General features: G+C 34.8%; 1 protein-coding gene across 1 annotated transcript in view; it reads left to right on the top strand.

Moving 5' to 3' along the window:
• The first annotated feature begins 3169 nt into the window (after window positions 1-3169).
• Window positions 3170-18808, top strand: part of PDE11A (phosphodiesterase 11A) — a 359091-nt gene continuing 343452 nt past the window's right edge. Inside the window, exons 1-3 of the mRNA XM_006210207.4 lie at window positions 3170-3267; window positions 6295-6469; window positions 14021-14312. Coding sequence (XP_006210269.1) covers window positions 6301-6469; window positions 14021-14169 — 318 coding nt within the window. The 5' untranslated portion in view covers window positions 3170-3267; window positions 6295-6300 and the 3' untranslated portion in view covers window positions 14170-14312. Of the gene's footprint in view, window positions 3268-6294; window positions 6470-14020 lie in introns of the transcript that reaches the window.

Genomic DNA, 18808 nt, shown 5'->3' with positions numbered 1-18808 from the left:
AAATGTTCAAGTCCAGGCTGCTAAGACCTGGGTTGCTATGAATGCAAGGAGATTAATACTGTTTATTGTGTGCTAACGGTGAGCCAGGCTCTGTGCAAGGAGCTAGACATACAATGGGAAAAAAGAAGAACATAATGCCTGCTCTCAGAGAGCTTTTTTCTATTGTGGAAGTCTTACATGAAAATACATAATGCAAAGTAATATCAGATTGTGTTAAATGAGCTTGGACAAAATACTTCATATTTCCAACTTTAGTTTCCTCAACTGTAAAGTAGAAATAATATTACCTACTAAATGGTGTAGTTGTGAAGCTTGCTTAATTAATTCACTCATTTTATTAAGCAAGAAATATTCTCTCCTGTCTACTTATGTTGGGCACTGTGCTATATTTAAGTGATATAGTATTAAACAAAATGATCACTCTACTTGCCTCATGAAGTTAATAGATTGGGCTTGTATAGTTAGGATGACATGAGATAATACATATGGAGCTAATAGTTTAGGGATCAAATGAAATAATATGTCTACAATGCAAAACAGAGATTAATTTTCTTGTCCACTTTGACTATGGTGTCCACTACCCCACTCTTGATATGGTGTAGTTGTATGATGGCAGCTAACAGGGATTTGGGGTTCTCACCATGGCTTTTGCACAAGATTGTGATATTCTCCTTGCATTACATTCTGCATCCATAAAATAAGGACTCTCTTTACCCTAGAACTTAGCATGTCAAGGAAGTACCTTAACTTTCTGCTTCTCTTTATCTTACCCAGACCAATCAAAGTGAATGAAAACAATGTGATAATGTAATAATTTTATTGATGTGAAGAAAGCGCAGATTCTAGCAATACTATTTGAACGCCAGTGCCATCTAGTGGAAAATGTATAATTTTCTTGAACTGCACTGACTGGGAAATTTCTGTTCTTCGTAGAACAAGATTGCTGATTGGTATCCTGAAAATTTTAGAGCAGTAAATGTTTCCAGAGCAGTTAATTTTATTTTAGGAGGGATAAAAGATTATATGAAACAAAACCAGGATCAGAAATCTTGGGAAATGCTGGGAAAGCAACAATTCTTTACCATCTAATTATGTGAAATACCATATATTCAAGGAAAATAAGAACTTTAATTATAAGTTTCTAAAATACAGTAAACACTTTTTCTTTGACTTATCTATTTATTTTAAACAGACATATTGAGATATAGTTCAAATATCATACAACTCACCATTTAAAGTGGTCAGTTAAATGGTTTTTAGTATTCAGAGTTGTGCAACTATCACCGCAGTTCTAGAACATTTTCTTCACTCAATGACAGATTTGTTATGTTTCAAATTATATCAAATCATATTTGAACATGAATCACATGTAACTGAAATAGCTAAAAATTCTGAGGTTTGAAAGAATGAATATTAATTGGTCTTACATTAAAGATGGGCTGGGCATTTGTAGATTGAATTAAGTCAGAACATGTAGTCTATAATGCACAATTATTAGAATGATAGACACATTTATTTCACATGAAAGTCATATTTCCCTTGAAATTTTTTCTTCTGCAATTCTTATTAATTTTTTTTAAACAACAGATGATATTATAACTTTTTTAATGGAGGTACTGGGGATTGAACCCAGGACTTTGTGCACGCTAAGCACGTACTCTACCACTGAGCTATATCCTCCACCTTTGTAACTTATTTTTGAAATGAAAGGATAAAATAGTAAATTCTTGTTGTTTTACAAACTTTCTCTGAGCTATCATCTAATTACAAGGAGGCTTACTGGTTATTGTTATTAGTCTTCATACATTATATTTAATTAAGTAAAAATGTTTTGCTTTATTTGCAAATTTTTAATAGATTTTACTGCTGATATTCATCGGTGATCAATTAGAAACTTTCAGACTGTTCTGTATGAATACCATCTCTATTTTTCCCATCTGTAAGGCTACTGGCTACTGATAAGGTAGGCAGGCACCTAGCCTGGCATATGGTAGGCACTCAAGAAATGGTAGTCTTCTTTTTTTCCCTTGAGTTTATGTGTCTTTGTTTGAGTTTGAGAGTAATACTTAACATTACTTTTTTTCCCAGTATACCTGGTCCTTTGGACTCAATTTGATGACATATGTCTTTTAAATATGTAGCTCATAGGGCAGAACACATAAGTACCACTTATATAGTTTCATTCAACCATCTGGTAATTGTGGCTATTTAAATTAAAATAAAATTAATAAAACTAATTATAATTAAATAATAAAAAATACAGTTACTCAGTCACATTAGCCACACCTCAAGTGTTCAAAGACACTTGCCGATAGTAGCATCCACGTTGAACACCTCCATCATGTAAGAAAGCTGTATTGGACATGTCTAGAGAACTAGAATCTCGCATTTACCTAATACAGAAAATTTAATAAATTAAATTATTTTAACATTCCTATTTCTCTGTTACAGACTTACTACTCAAGTCTGCCTGAATTAATTATGTAACCACAGGTAAACAACTTTCTCTTCTCACATTTTCCTAGACACAGCTTTGATTTTTTCACTTGTCTATCTTCAAAATCCTCGTCTTCCCTCATAACTCCCTCCTTTGCTCTTTCAGGACTCATTCTGTCTCCGTTTCTATTCATACTCTATTCTGCTCTTTTGGCGAGTAACAAGCAGCTTGACCCCTTGCTGTCAGTTTTTTTTTTTTAATGTAGCTTATTTATAATACTATAATTGTTTATGTATTTAAATCTTGCCTCCACTGGATTATAACTCACAGAAAATTGGAGCTGCAGTTCAGTTTGTCCTTCCAAGTTGCTTGGCACAGTGTCTTGCCCATAGTAAGCACTTACTTCGTTATTTCGTTGACGTGATTTGATTCCTGCAATCAAATACTAATGGACCTTTCGTAAAACGTTGAGTTCCTACCTCAAGTAAGATTGGTACATGTGGTGAATATACACAGATAAATAGGCTTGGGACTATTACGCTGGAAGAATACTCACTCTGTCACATTTTGCCAGCCAGCGACAGCTTGGCGGTGCGAGGCTTTAAGTTCCTGCGAGAGTTGCGATCCTGCGGGATTTGGGGGCCAATCGGCAGCGCCGATGGAGCCTGGCCTGCCATTGGCTGACGTCCACCGGAAGCACATGCGGGCTCGGCCTGAGGTGCTGGTCTTTGAGGCGCTACAGCAGGACCGCCAGCCTTGGAAGTTGGGGCGCAGTGCAGTGACTTTAAAGGTTCTCTGGGGAGGCGGAGGACGGAGCCACTGGCCCTGTGGTAAGTATGGGACTGGCTAGGGGGCAGTGGGCCGGGCACTTGTGTGGTCTGAGCACTGGTTATGGACCACAGTGTAATTTGGGCCTGGCTTCGCCCAGGGAGGAGTTTCCAACCATCCGGCTAGTAAGAAGCTCGCCTTAGCCCCAGCATGGTGGGTCCTGGATGTCCATAAGTGCAACAGAAAACTGTTTCTAGCAAGAGGCGTCTCTGCAGCCTCTCTGATTTCTGGGTGGGGCTGATTCAGAGTACAATCTTCAGCCCTTGGTTGGCAGAAGTCAGCTTCCAAATGGATGTGGCATGGAAGAGCCCAGATTGGGAGTTGGAAAGCTGGATTAGAGGTTCCAGGACAGCATTTTAGAAGGGGGGAAAGGCTGTAGACACCTAGGGGGAAGGGTGTGTTCGTGGACTTGAAGTGATTTACCCACGGTCACGTCATTGTGATGCACTCTACTTCAGTACTTTATTCACTACAACATGCAGAATCCCACTTAATTTTTTTTTAGTCTATGTAGTAATCATCCTTAAAGCAGTCTAGTGAGCTTCCCCTCCTTTCATCACTACAATTATGTGGGTTTTGCAAACTTTAAAACATTTAATGGTGTCTTGTCTTTACCACATTCCTCTTTTTACAGGCAAAGTTAGAAATGACAGTGATTTTAGGTACCAGTATTAAAAAGTTTCTCACTCCTCTTTAAGTACGCTCACACAGTTAAGTATCTGCAATGTGTCATACGGTGTGTTCAACACCGGGTTGCCTAGATTACTCTTAAAAGGGTTATAGATTTTATATTGCTCTTTCTCTTACCTTTCACCATCTCTCTGTACTTCTCACCAACTTGTTACTTTAAACAAGCATCTCAACGTCTATGTGCTTTATTTTCCTTGTCTGTAAAAGTAGAGATACTAGTAGTATCTTTCTCACTTGGCTGGTGTGAGGATTAAAAACAATAATATATAAAGGGCTTAGACTATGCCTGGCATATAGTAAGCATGTGTGTTTGTTACTGTTATCCTGGTCTGTTTAGCTTTAGAATTACTTCCTTTTTGAATGAGCAGTCATTCTCATACTAGATGTTACATCTTTGCTTATTTTAGTGAGATTTACTTAATTACTAAATACTAGTGCCAAGTGATTATGAGACAAAAGGAATTCCCTTGATATCCTTCCTAGTTTTCCTGCCCCTTCCCTTGCTGCCTTTGTTGAATTTACTGGTTTTAATGAACTTTAAAGAAGGTCATAGATATTTGCACAGCAGTGATTAAAGATGGCAGTAGTGAGTGTTTTAATTGTGTTAAGTACTGGTAGTCTGAATAGGGACAGTGGATATTTTCTTATAACTGACTTGCATGTTAAATCTGCATAAGTAAAAAAAAAGTTTCTGTTTTTTCCCTTTTAAATAAAGTCTAGTTTCCTGAATTACCGGTAAAATTTAATTGGTATAACAATCAATCTGATTTTTCTGCTTTATATAAAGACTGGAAATTTTCTTTAACTAGTACTGAGATGACATTTTGTTTTTATATTATACAAACTTTATTCTTATAGTGAGTGCATTTTGCTAAAAGGCCATAAATTTGTTTTTGTGACTGAAGTTTTCCTTACTGTGGTCCCTGTTCTGAACAAAGGCTCAGTGAATTCTGTACCTATACAGACAGTTGATAAAACTCACATAGGTAGAAACTGAATGCAGCGTTTTGACTGAAGTTTGGAATTTTAAAGTTAATTTCTCTTGGGTAAAATGTGTTTTCTTACTCCCCCTTTTATCAGACCTAAACACTTTAACAGCTGAGTTGTTTGGATACTGCCCAAAGAAAACTTCTATCTTACCTTTAAGTGGATTATTGACACTGTTTTGAGTTTTTACTTAGATGTTAAAAAATTAGGAAGATAATAATTTTGCAGTTTACTGTATATGAAGTACTAGCCTCTCTGTGAGTAATAGTTAGAGTTAAACAGTATTGTTTTTCAATATTGTCAGAATAACACAAATCATTTTCTATTTCTCAACTGAGTTATGAAGATAGAAATGTGCTTATAGTTGTACTGTCAAAGAATTAGGTATTATTGTAATTTCTGTAATGGTAACTCTTATGCTGAATTCCATCCCCACTCCCACCTCCCCAACACTATACTTCAAAGAACACAAACTGTAGGAAAACAAAACCCAGGTATTGCATTCATTAGCATTTCAAACTACACTTTTTCAATAAGTTAAAATTATTTAAATTTTAATTATTTTAATCATTTTAGATGGAAGAGCATTTATTTATGTACATAACAGAATTTTTGGCAGTCTTAACCAAAATATCTTTATGCAAAATTTATTGTATGTATTTATCACCACATAATAAAATCTTCCCTACTTAGAACCATGTATTTTCTCACTATATGCACTAATGCTGACTGAACTCCGTAGTGTTATTTGATTGCTCTCAGGTAATGCTTGATCTGGTCTGATGATTTGTTTACAGCTGAGAGTGTAAAGTAAATAGGAAATTCTGTATTACTTGTAGCTTGCTGTGACCTCTTTTCTGTATAGTTTTTTATTTTATAGTTCTGTGTATTATTGCAGGCACTTAAGTACTTATAATATTATATTTAATCACCTTTCCAATTTGTTTTATCCTTATTTCTAAGTAAGGGGATACCAATTTAGACCTATATGCTTCACATCATTTTTTGCACATGCACTTTTTGGAAGTGAGAAAAAAATAGAATATAGTTGAGCTAGGTAAATTATTATAATTGTTTGAAGGCTGAAATAAAACCAGGCTTATACCAATAGCTATAGTTTCTGAAGTTGCTATAGCTAGAAATTTAAAATAAATGTGATAAGATGATTAAGTCTTCATATAGTTGGATGCTATGTGTTTGTATTTTGAGCACTCAGATTTTAAAGCATGTGTGCTTTAAATTATATTTTTGTTTAATATCGTTAGTATTTACCTCACAGTGATGAAATTCCTTTTTGTCTAGCTTTACAAATCAGATATTTTCTTTGGTCTGTGGCTTAATTTTCATTGCAGAACAAAATGGGAGATGCTGAGGCAGGCAAGAAGATCTTTGTTCAAAAATGTGCTCAGTGCCACACAGTGGAAAGAGGTGGAAAACATAAGACTGGTCCAAATCTCTGTGGCCTTTTTGGCAGAAAAACAGGACAAGCACCAGGATTTTCTTATTCTGATGCAAACAAAAACAAAGGTAAAAACTAGGCAGTTGTGGGAGAGAACCAGAAACTTTGTAGCAAAGAAGAAAGCACATGATTTGTTATTATAAGAATTTCCTGATTTGCAGCATTAAAAATAAAATCCACATGTTTATATTATGGAAATACTGATTTATATCGTAAGATCTGTGTTCGGATGATTGGTCAACTTTTTGATCAGGGAAATTAGCAATCCTCTATAGCATAGGTTTTTTGCCTATACAAGGAATTTCATTTTATGCAGTACATTTATCTTGAAAAGGCATGAGCTAAATTTGAAAATCAAATTATGTTTTATTGGCATAATGGTAATTTTCTGTTTCTAGTGGTGATTCTTAGTACGGTGTGGGGAATGTTATATAATTTGAAAAGTATATTCAGTCATTTCTTTCTTGGTGGAAGGTGCATAGATGACAATCTTAGGGTTGAAATTAAAAATGATTGCAAAGACTAATATATTGCAAAGCAATTTATTACCCCTAGAAATATCTATATATCTATCTATATAGTTAGTATTCATTTAAAAATAGGGTACAACTATTTTTTGAACTGTTCTTGGGATCCCAGCATTTCTCGCAGACCCAAATTTCAGATCACTACTACACTACAATTTGGAATGGTTTATATTTTATTTTATTTTTTATTTCTTAAAAACATTTTTTTAATTCTATTTTTTATTTATTTTTTATTTTTTAGGTGGGGAGGGAGATAATTAGGTTCATTTATTTAATTTTAGAGGAGGTACTGGAGATTGAACCCAGGACCTCGTGCCTGCTAAGCATGCACTCTACCATTTGAGCTGTATCCTCCCCTCATTTCTCTTTTTTTTCTAATTGAAAGGAAATTCACATAACATATAGTTAGCCATTTTAAAATGTGAAATTCAGTAACATTTTAGTGCATTCACAGTATTGTACAAACACCACCTCTCTGTAGTTTCAAAAATTTTTCATTATCCGTGAAGAACCCCTGTACACATTAAGTAACCACTCCCCATATTCTCCTACCCCCAGCCTTTGGCAACCACTAATCTTCTGTCTCTATGAATTTACCTACCCTGGATATTTCATATAAAAAGAATCATATAATATATGACCTTTTGTGCCTGATTATTTCACTTAGCATAATATTTTCAAGTTTCATTGACGTTGAAGCATGTATCAGTACTTCATTCCTTTTTTAGGGCTGAGTAATATTCCATTGGTGTATATAATACAGTTTGTTTATCCATTAATCAGCTGATGTTTCCACCTTTTACCTATTATGAATAGTGCTACTATGAACATTTGTGAAAAAGTGTTTGAGTTCCTGTTTTCAGTTATTTTGAATCTATACCTAGGAGTGGAATTACTAGGTCAGTTAACTATGTTTAACTTTTTGAAGAAAAATCAAACTGTTTTCCACAGTGGATGTACCATTTTACTTTCCCATCAGTGATGTAGGAGGATTCTTATTTCTCCTATGCTCACCAACACTTGTTATTTTTTGTTTTTCTTTTTTAATTGCCATCTTAGTGGATATGAGGTAATGTTTGATGAGTTTGCTTTGTATTTCTTTAATGATCCTTAATGCTGAACATTGTTTCATGCTTGTTGGCCATTTGTATATTTTCTTTGGAAAAATGCTTACTTATGTGAAATTTTTTATTTGGGTTATTTGTCTTTTGGTTGCTGAGTTACATGAGTTCTTTATGTATTCTGGACACTAAACCCTTATCAAGTAAGTGATTTGCAAATGTTTTCTCTTATTCTGTAGATTTAAAAAATCTTTATTTTTTAAAAATTATATCTTTTGATACACAGTCATTTTTAATTTGTATGAAGCCCATTTATCTACTTTTGTTGTTTATGTTTCTTCTGCTTTATATGTTAAATCTAATAGTCCATCACCAAATTTAAGGTCATAAATATTTATCCTATGTTTCTTCTGTTAGTTTTATAGTTTTAGCTCTTATATTTAGGTCACTGACCCACTTTTAACTAACCAGAATTAATTATCACTAATTTTTTATATGGAGTGAAGTAGTGGTCCAATTTCATTCTTTTGCATATGATTATCTAGTTGTCCTAGCACTGTTTGTTGAAGAGATTCTTTCACAGTTGAATGGTCTTTACACTCTTGCTGAAAATTAATTGGCTATATGTTAGGGTTTACATCTGGACTTTCAATTATTTTTTATTTATTTGTCTGTATATGTATACTTACACCAGTACCACACTGTTTTGGTTACTGTAGCTTTGTAGTAAGTTTTGAAATTGGGAAATAATGGCCCTCCAACTTTGTTTTTATTTTTCAGTATTGTTTTGGCTATTCAGGGCCCTTTGCAATTCCATGAGTTTGAAGATTACCTTTTCCATTTCTGCAAAAAAAAAGGCCTATGAAATTTTGATAGAGATTGCATTGTATCTGTACATTGCTTTGGGGAGTATTGTCATTTTAATAGGATTAACCTTCCATTCTATGAACATAGGGTACCTTTCCATTTATTTAGGTCTTCTTAAATTTCTTCTAGCAATGTTTTGTAACTTTCAGTGTACAAGTCTTTTATGTCCTTTGTTAAATGTATTCCTACATATTTTATTCTTTTAGATACTATTATAAACAATTAAAAATTTTTTTTCAGATTGTTCATTGCTTGTATGTAGAAACACAACTTATCTTTTTATGTTGATCTTGTACCGTGCAACTTTGCTAAATTCACTTACTAGCTCTAGATTTTTTTGTGGATTCTTGAGGATTTTCTGTATACAGAATTATGTCATCTGTGAATAGACATAATTTTATTTCTTCCTTTTAATTTGGGTGGCTTTTATTTCTTATTCTCCCCTAATTGCTCTGGCAGCACTTCCAGTAGATTTCTGAATGTACTGGTTAAAGTGAGTGTCTTTGTCTTGTTCCTGATATTAGGGGGTAAGGTTTTAGTTTTTTACCTTGAATATGGTACTAGGTGTGGGTTTTTCATAAGTCCTGTTTTTCATGTTAATCAAGGTTCCTTCTATTCCTAGTTTGTTGAATGTTTTTAGCATGAAAAGGTGTTGGATTTTGTCAAATGCATCTTTGAGATAATCATGTTTTTTTCCCAGTTCTATTAACATGGTGTATTACATTGATTTTCTGATGTTGAACTGTTCTTGCATTCCTGGGATAAATCCTACTTTGTCATGATATTTAATTCTTTAAACAATGTTGTTGAATTTAGCTTGCTACTATTTTGTTGAGGATCTTTGCATAAGGGATATTGGTGTGCATTTTCTTATGATGTCTTTGGGAAAGTTTTAAATATAGATTATTTGCAGTTGTAAGTCCTCTTCATAAGTAATGTGAATTTAGTATTTTAAAATTTCTTAATGGGTTTTATAGTGCTTGTATAGACTAAAATACCTTATCTGATTAAGCTTTTGCACACCTTGTTATAGGAGAAGGATTTAATAAGGGGAGTTGGCATCTTGTGCACTATTTTTTCCTTTTTGAGTGCACACTGTCAAAAGAAGGGTTCATTTAGGTTGTTTCCATGTCTTGGCTCTTGTAAATAATGCTGCTATGAACATTGGGGTACATGTGATGTGTCTTTTCAGTTAGAGTTCCCTCTGAATATATGCCCAGGAATGGGGCTGCTGGATCATATGGTAAGTCTCTTTTTAGTTTATTGAGGACTCTACATACTGTTTTCCATAATGGCTGCGCCAGACTACATTTCCACCAAAGTGCAGGAGGGTTCCCTTTTCTCCACACTCTCTCCAACATTTATCATTTGTGGACTTTTTAATGATGGCCATTCTGACTGGTGCAAAGTGATACTTCATTCTAGTTTTGATTTGCATTTCTCTGATAATTAGTGATATCGAGCATTTTTTCATGTGCCTATTGGCCGCTTATATGTCTTCACTGGAGAATGGGAGAAAATATTTGCAAATGATGTGACTGACAAGGGCTTAATTTTCAGAATATATAAGTAGCTCATGTAACTTAGTATCAAAAAAACCAAACAATCCAATCCAAAAATGGGCAGAAGACCTTTAACCATGTTAAATGTACAGTTCTGTAGAATTAAGCACATTTACATTGTTCTGCAGCTGTAACTACTGTCCATCTCCAGAACTTTTTTATCTTCCCAAACTAAAACTTTGTAGCCATTACACAGATTCTGGAAATCATCATTCTACTTTATGTCTCTGCATTTGACTACTCTAAATACTTTATATAAATGTAATCATATAGTGCTTGTCTTCTTGTGATTAGCTTATTTCACCTAGCATAAAATGTTCAGGGTTCATTCATGCTGTACCATGTGTCATAATTTCCATCCATTTAAAGGCTGAGTGATATTCCATTGTATGTATATACCACATCTTCTTTATTTATCTATCAGTGGACACTCTGATTGCTTACAATTTTGGCTATTGTGAATAATGCTCTGTGAACATGGGTGTACAAATATTTGTCCCTGCTTTCACTTCCTTTGGGTGCAGTACCCAGAAATGGAATTGCTGAATCATGATAATTCTGTGTTTAATTTTTTGAGAAATAAGTGTACTATTTTCCACAGAGGCTGTATCATTTTATGTTCCCACCAGCAATACAGAAGGTTCCAATTTTTCCACATCCCAGACAACACTTGTTATTTTGATTTTTGTCTGTTTGTTGATAATTGCTTTCCTAAGGTGTGTAACGTGGTATCTCCTGGTGATCTTGGTTTGCATTTTCCTAATGATTAGTGATGTTTAGCACCTATGTTGTTTTTTTGAAAAACATCAGTAAACAGATAAAATTTTTCTTTTGAGAATAATACTTTATAGGTATTGTTGAATTACTATATGCTATTTGCATTTTTGGGTCAGTGATAATTGAAGTCGGTTTTAGAAACAAATTATTTAAATTAACTCATGATTTGCTGAGGGTTCTATGCTAACAAATGATACAACTAAGATTCAAACTCAAGTCTTGTTGGACCTTTAAATTATATCATAGGATTAACATATTTGATAAACTAATTTATTATAAGAAATTAATCTTTATCTTTTGCCTTTTGTCCTGTCAAATCTGTTAAAAGAGGCAATAGGACACATCAAATCATAAATGTACTAATAACTTAAAAAATATTTTGAAATCCATGTAGATTATATGAAAATTCAAATAGTTCAGAAGTGTACTTCCCAGTATGAGTCATAGGAAATTATGTATGTTCACGTCTCCCTGTTCTCCCCTATTCCTTTCCCTTTACCAACTAATTTTTAATGGTAATATTATTCTTTATAATTTTAGTGGCTACATTTATACTTTAAGTTAAATGCCTCTATTATTTATCTACTTTAAGCAAGATCTGTTCATTCTTCACTGTGAAGGATGAGAAAATCAAAGTAGTTATACAACATCCCATTTTTTCATACTGTCTCTTAACTCTTACTACTTACGTTGTTATTTCTACTCTGACATGATATATGTATAATATAATATATATTATATATATAATTTATATCCTATGTAACTCTAATTACCATATTTGCTTTAACATTTGTCCTGCATTTAAATTGTATTAGTGTATTTTCCCAGCTTTTACCATAGTGTTTATCTTTTGGTTGATGGAAAATTACCTATCAGTAGTTATACCAAGAAAGAATTATTAGAACCATTTTACCCTAGTTCTTTGACATTTGAAAACATCTATGGATTCCCATTGACCTTGAATATTTTGGCTAGACATAAAATAATTGGATGGCCCTTCTAATTCCTCAGGATTTTGTATGCTTCATTTTGAATTATTCTTTGGAGAAATCTGAAGCTGACTGTTTTTCATTATAAATTACTTGGTTTTATTTTTATTCTATTCCCTCTAAGTTTCAGTAAAAATCTTACTGAAATTTAGTAATTTAGTAGGCTATTTGGAAGCCTTGATTGATCTATTTCATATTTTCCTGGGAATACATTCTTCCAACTGGTAGATTTAAGACTTTTATTTTTGAAAATTTTCTTGAATTATATGTTTTAATAATTTTATAGATTTCATTTATTTGTTTAGGAAATCTTACTTGGGCCATCAATTGTGCATATTTTGAATATCTTTTGTCTAAATATCTTCTATATCTGGTATTTTCCTTGATTGTTCAAGCTTTTCATTTTGTTTTTATCAATATTTTCAAGACTGATTGTGCTATCAGCATCTATTCTTTCTGCTGTCATTTATATCTTTTTGTTTTATCATTTTCTCCTTGAACATTTGTAGCTCTGCTATAAGCCCTTGATTCATAAAGACCTTTTTTGAGTCCATGGGAATTGCTCATGGTTTTTATCTGCTTAATGTATATAATTTCTGATGTGTATTTTTCGTTTAACTTTTGTTTTTTATATTCTTTTCTGTTATGTGTGTGTATGTTGTGTGTATATGTTTTCAATACTCTTTTGTGCTGATTCCTTTTTGATTATTACTCTTCTTTTGATGAAGACAATTCTTCCTAAGAGAGAGAATCTGAGTGTTCCAATTAGTTATAACACAGTTATGTGTTAGAGATTTGTGTACATGTGTATGTTTGTTGGGGGGTTATTTGCCTCTTTAGTTGACAAAGACCGGCAGCTGTAGGGTTATCCAACACCTTAAGTTTCTCTTTTATCCTGTAATAAGATAGAATCTTTCTTTTAAAGATGGCATGCCTGTGTTTTCTTCTTTAATCCTGGCTCCCCTGCCCCTCCATGGTGTCAAAATGAATTTAGGGAGACTTTCACAGCAAGCCAGTAAACATTCTATTCTTTTTGCTCCAAACAGGGTTATGACTCTGTCCCTCATGATTTGTCACCTACTTTGGAGAACTTTTGTCTTCTTCTTTTGAAATCATTAGTGACAGGAGGTGTCCTTTCACTCTGGTCCAGGTTTTATGTCCTTGGTAGTCTTCTAATTGTATCAAGTTTGGGGATATAGGTACTTCCTCAGATTCTTTTTTGAAACTGGAGTTAGCATTTCTGTTTCTCTGTTCATGTTCTTTTCAACTGGTTTTAGAAAGGAAAAAAGTCAGAGGCAACCTTTGTTTCTCATTGTAAAACTGGATTCCTGAAATCAGGAATTTTGATTGAGATCTGGACAGAGGCAGTTTGGTATGATTTGCAGGAAAACATGGAAATTTGAGTTATAGTCACAGGTTCTTGACTCTATGTAGCCTTGTCATTTTAGGATAAGTTATTATCCTTTCTTTGGGTCATTGTTTACTCCTCTGCAAAATGAGGGTTTGGATTAAGTGATCTCGAAGATATTTTCTAGAAGGAACTCTGATTCTAGGAGGATGGCGTACAGCTTAGGCACAATGTGTCTGGGTTGGTAGTTCATTGATGTACCTTAGAGAATCTTAAACAGCTTTGGACTTCTACAAGGAAGCCAAAGAGTAGCTCACCAGAGACTAATTTTGGAATTTTCTTGTAGGTCAGAACCTGTAAGTATTGCCAGTTATAATAGTCTTCCTAGGAGTCCAAGAGGAATCATTGTTCACAAATGTAGGTCACATCAGAAAGTAAGCCTTACAGATGTAACTACACAAATTTAAAACTTATTTTCACCTTTATAGGTGTTATCTGGGGAGAGGAGACTCTGGTGGAATATTTGGAGAACCCAAAGAAATATATCCCTGGAACTAAAATGGTCTTTGCTGGTCTTAAAAAGAAGAGTGAGAGAGAAGATCTCATTCAGTATTTGAAACAGGCAACATCTTCATGAAATGCTCTTACAACTTAGAAAATATTAGTTATAACCAAAATTTTCCAATTTCAAACATTGCATGTTTAAAGAATTCGTATTTGATCTTTATTGATCAGCCTGTAGTAAGTTTAACATTTTAAAATAAAAGTTGGTATTTTTGATTGTGTGTAATCTACTGATTACAGGCCCCTCAGAGTCTGGTTACTAAGGATGTGGACAAGGTCAGGATGGAGGAAGAGAGAGAAGGAAACTAAAATTTATTGTGCTTCAGTAGTCTCTACCTGTGCAAAATATAAGTCTGGCAACTGCTATTGATGATGGAGATAGCTTCCACATACTTATTTCTATGCAATGTTAATGTAAATGTAGCAGACATTAGGTTTAATTTTCATTAAGCTATGTTTGGTTATATGCTTACCTTTTATTATAAAGAATACTTAAGGTAGCTTTGAGAAAAAAAATAGGGAAAATGAAGTCAAATATTTGATCTTAGGAATATTATTAGGAAAAAAAAAAGCAAGTTGTTGACCCTAGGTGACATAAAATAAAGCCTAGAGAGGAGAAAAGCATGTCCCGTGTTAATAAATATTGATATCATGTAACATATACTCTTTTTGCTTTGATCTTTTTATGTTACTTCCAATCCTGAGTTATGTAAAGCTGGACCACAGGGAGGGATAGCAATAACCCTGAGAGAGAGGGATAAGGAAGAACAATCCTCACCCTAAATATGGAAAACCTACCACCTCACAGTAAGTGGGGTGAAGCATGGTTGGGCAGGATGACAGCAGGGCCTGTGTGGTGTGAGATGGTCCCAGAAGTGGCTATGAAATCCTACAAGTACTATATCACCCAAGTGGTGTGGCCCAGTGCAAGAGGAAGCTGTTTCCTTACCGAAGAGCTGGATAATGGACTGGTTAGGGTCAGGGTCATTATGGGTGAGGATAGGGTATCCATTATCTCATATCCACTTTACAGCACCACCCTGTAGGGTGTAGTTCTGCACTGATGCTAGAACGCAGACTTGGATCTTCTACTCCAATTCTCGTGACTTTTGCCATACCATAAAGATAACATTTAGCCAGTGAAGTTATTAGCAGATACCACTACTGAGAAAATATCCTGTCAGAAAGTACCCAGAGTGAGGGGAATATAGTTGAAAAAGCTGTGCTTTCCAGAACAGCCCATTAAATCATCTACGTGCCTGGGGTCACTCTTAATGCTTCTGGCAAGTGGGAGGAGGAGGACATTCTCCTTGTATAGGAGAGCGTGTCCCTGGGGGCCAAGAGGGGCCCTTAAGCAAAGCTGAGCTTGTGACTTCCTGGAGGAGTTCTTTGACAAGGGCAGTGACACCTGTTGGGAGTCCATCGTGTATTAGGGATTTGCCAGTGTCAGAGCTGAGTTGGGTTTGCAGGGATGTAGAGTTGGGTGACATACCTCATATCCTAATTTGCATGAGACGTAGAGCTCTGGGAGAAAGAACGTGAACTCAATTCATATTGATAAGTTCAGTTCAGATTTATACAACCCTGATTGATAAACTTAGAGGTACTGAGAAGAAGCCACATTGCATGAAGGAGCAAAAAGGCCTCATGTTTGGAGTTTAAATCCTTTTTGACTTACGAGTGCTAGTAGTAGAAAGAAGATAGTATGAGGAGAGCTGAAATGATAAAAGGCAGGTGGGTGGAAATGGAGAAGTATTAAGCAGATTTTTTTGTCTATTAAGAAGTTGTTCAGCTAATGATAAGGTGTTGAATGTTGCTTTACATTGATGTTTATCTTGGTAAGAGCAAAATAAGTAACTCTTTGCTGGTAGCAATGTTTCTAATATTAGGTAGGAAAAAATTTGGAGGAAAATTTGCAACTAAATGCAGTAATTAATATTCTGTATTATAGTCTTTATCATTGAATGAATATATGTTGTCTTTGAGAGGCTTAAATCCATCTTAGGATCAATTTACTTGAAGGGACTACCAGATGATGTGGTAATTTTATATTGTGCCAATTTAGCTAAGTTGAAACTGTGTTTTCCAGAACTCTATTCTTTGCATGGTTCCCGGTTAGGGCTGGTCACATGAGAAATCTTCCTGAGATCTAGAGAGCAGCAGAGTTAGGCCGAAGCCTTTACTTTTGGAAGGTTAGTGTAGAGTCTCAGGGGCAGCTCATACTTGTTGTCACTACTCCACTGACAGCAGCCTTTGGGTGGTGAGGCGGCAGCCAGGGTCTCAGCACCCCCAGCTCCTACCATTTCTCTTTCAGCTTTTCTGAGTCCTGGACCAGAGGTCTAGGGTATGTGCTGCTTCAGAGGGGAAGGCTTAGGTCAGTTCATCCATATAATCAAGGTGTGAAATGGTGAGAAACAGACAACACTGGTACCAGTTTGTCCTCACAGGTTTGTCCTTGCTCTCCACAGTTTACTCTCAGCTCTTCTTCCCGACTACCTGCCCTGCTGACCTTCAGCAACTTTAGGCTCATCACCAGATGCAAAGTCAACAACCTTCCATAATCTTTACCAGCTCCCCTTTGTGGTCTTAGCACCTTTTCTCTGATTCTTTAGCTGTCCCCTTCTGGGACATTATTTCCTCAGCTTCTTTCCAAATTGTGTGAGGTCTAATCTGTATAGTAATTTCCTTGTTCATATCACTCATGGTGGTCCTGTTTCCCTGGTCAAACCTAACTGATACAGGAACAGTATCTGTGCAGCATACCTTCTTGTGAGTAACAGGAATATCTAGGGGAATTACTCTCTCAGTACTCTTTAACAGAAATTTGGTGTACCTTGACAGAGCTAAGTGAAGTAAGCCAGAAAGAGAAAGAAAAATACCATATGAGATCGCTCATATGTGGAATCTAAAAAACAAAAACAAAAACAAACAAACAAACAAAAATAAAGCATAAATACAGGACAGAAATAGACTCATGGACAGAGAATACAGACTTGTGGTTACCAGGGTGGTGGAGGGTGGGAAGGGATAGACTGGGATTTCAAAATTGTAGAATAGATAAACAAGATTACTCTGTATAGCACAGGGAAATATACACAAAATGTTATGATAAATCACAGAGAAAAAAATGTGACAATGAGTGTGTATATGTCCATGAATGACTGAAAAATTGTGCTGAACACTGGAATTTGACACAACATTGTAAAATGATTATAAATCAATAAAAAATGTTAAAAAAAAAAAGAATAGCTAACTTTACAATGATCTAATGTTGTCAAGATATTAAAGTCTGCCAGTATCTCCTAAACCTGAATTAAAGATTCAGTGGAAAAAAGATTCCTGTTAATAAGATAGTACATTCCTATTATTGTGAAATCTAAAAAAAAAAGTAACTATCCTTGTTTTATAGCACTATTAATGGGAACCAGGAGACTTTAGTGACCAGAAATGTTATATATACTGTTTGCATATCAACACAAAGATATTTGAAAAGCCCTGTAGACAGTTGGATGATTATGAAAGATGTACATTTATTGCTTCCAGCATAGACAATTTGAATATATATCTTGATAAGGATCTGGAAGAGTAAAGTGTTGTTTCATTTAATTAGAGTGGAAATGTGAGATTCGTTAACTTGGCAATTATTTGTGTGTTTCAGAAGGAACAGAGAGAACCCATCAGACTGCAATGGAACATTGTTAGTTCCTGTGTTCTTAAAATTTTTACACTACCAAGTGAAGTACTTCCCAACTAAACCTCCAGTCAGGGCTTCTTGTGGGAAACAACATACTGTTTATTTTTTAAGCAGAGTAATTTTTTAAATTGAACCCTTGAGTCCTACAAGATGTGTATAATACAGCGTGATTTTGAGAATATTTTATTGGTTTATTCTCCCTTATCATCACTTCTAAAATATTAACAGGGGTAGGAATTTAGAACCAATTTTCTTCTCTGTATTTTTCACTCAGTGATCATTGTCATCAACATGTGTGTTTGAAATCACATGCAGCTTTTCATCTTGAATTCCTCATTCTCCATGAAGTCGGGCCTCATTTAAGCACAGAGTACTGTGGTAGTAGGGCAGGTGGGAGTAGGGAGCCACTGTAGGGGTGGGGTGTTGTATGAAGCAACAAGAGGATGACAGGCACTAAGAAGTCAGAGGGAAAGGGGTAGAAAGGGGCAACATCTATAAAATTCATCATCTATAAAATGGGGGACTTGGGCCAGATCTCTCATTTCAAATATATTTTATTTACAGAACCATTTGTTTAAATGCAATCCTCTGCCAAAGAAAATTCAGTATTTAATGCAAAAGCACTCTGATTGGGGAATGGCCGGACACACTCCCTACCCTCCCCTGCCCCCCACGCATATCCTTTCTCCCTGCTTCCTGTGAATAGAGCTGTTTTTGAATTAAGGAGACAGAAGCTAGAAAATGTTTGAAAACTATTTGTTCCCATATTTTTATTTTATAGTTGAGAAAACTGAAATTTAGAGACTTTTCCAAAATCAAACACCTAGTTAGTGTTAGTCTTCAAAACTGGAACTAGAACCGGGTCCTGATTTACAAATACCTGAGTTTTCTACTTTAATGTGGGGTTTTGTCTAAGTCCACACAATTTTAATTACCATTGTCAATCCACCTACTTCCTCACATTAAACTTTCTTTTATAAAACTGCAACAATGATACAGAACCAAAATCTTTGAAATA

The sequence above is a fragment of the Vicugna pacos genome, chromosome 5, assembly GCF_048564905.1.
Source record: "Vicugna pacos chromosome 5, VicPac4, whole genome shotgun sequence".
Classification (NCBI taxonomy): Eukaryota; Metazoa; Chordata; class Mammalia; order Artiodactyla; family Camelidae; genus Vicugna; species Vicugna pacos.
The sequence above is the reverse complement of the archived record's forward strand: the minus strand, read 5'-3'. Positions and strand labels throughout refer to the sequence as shown.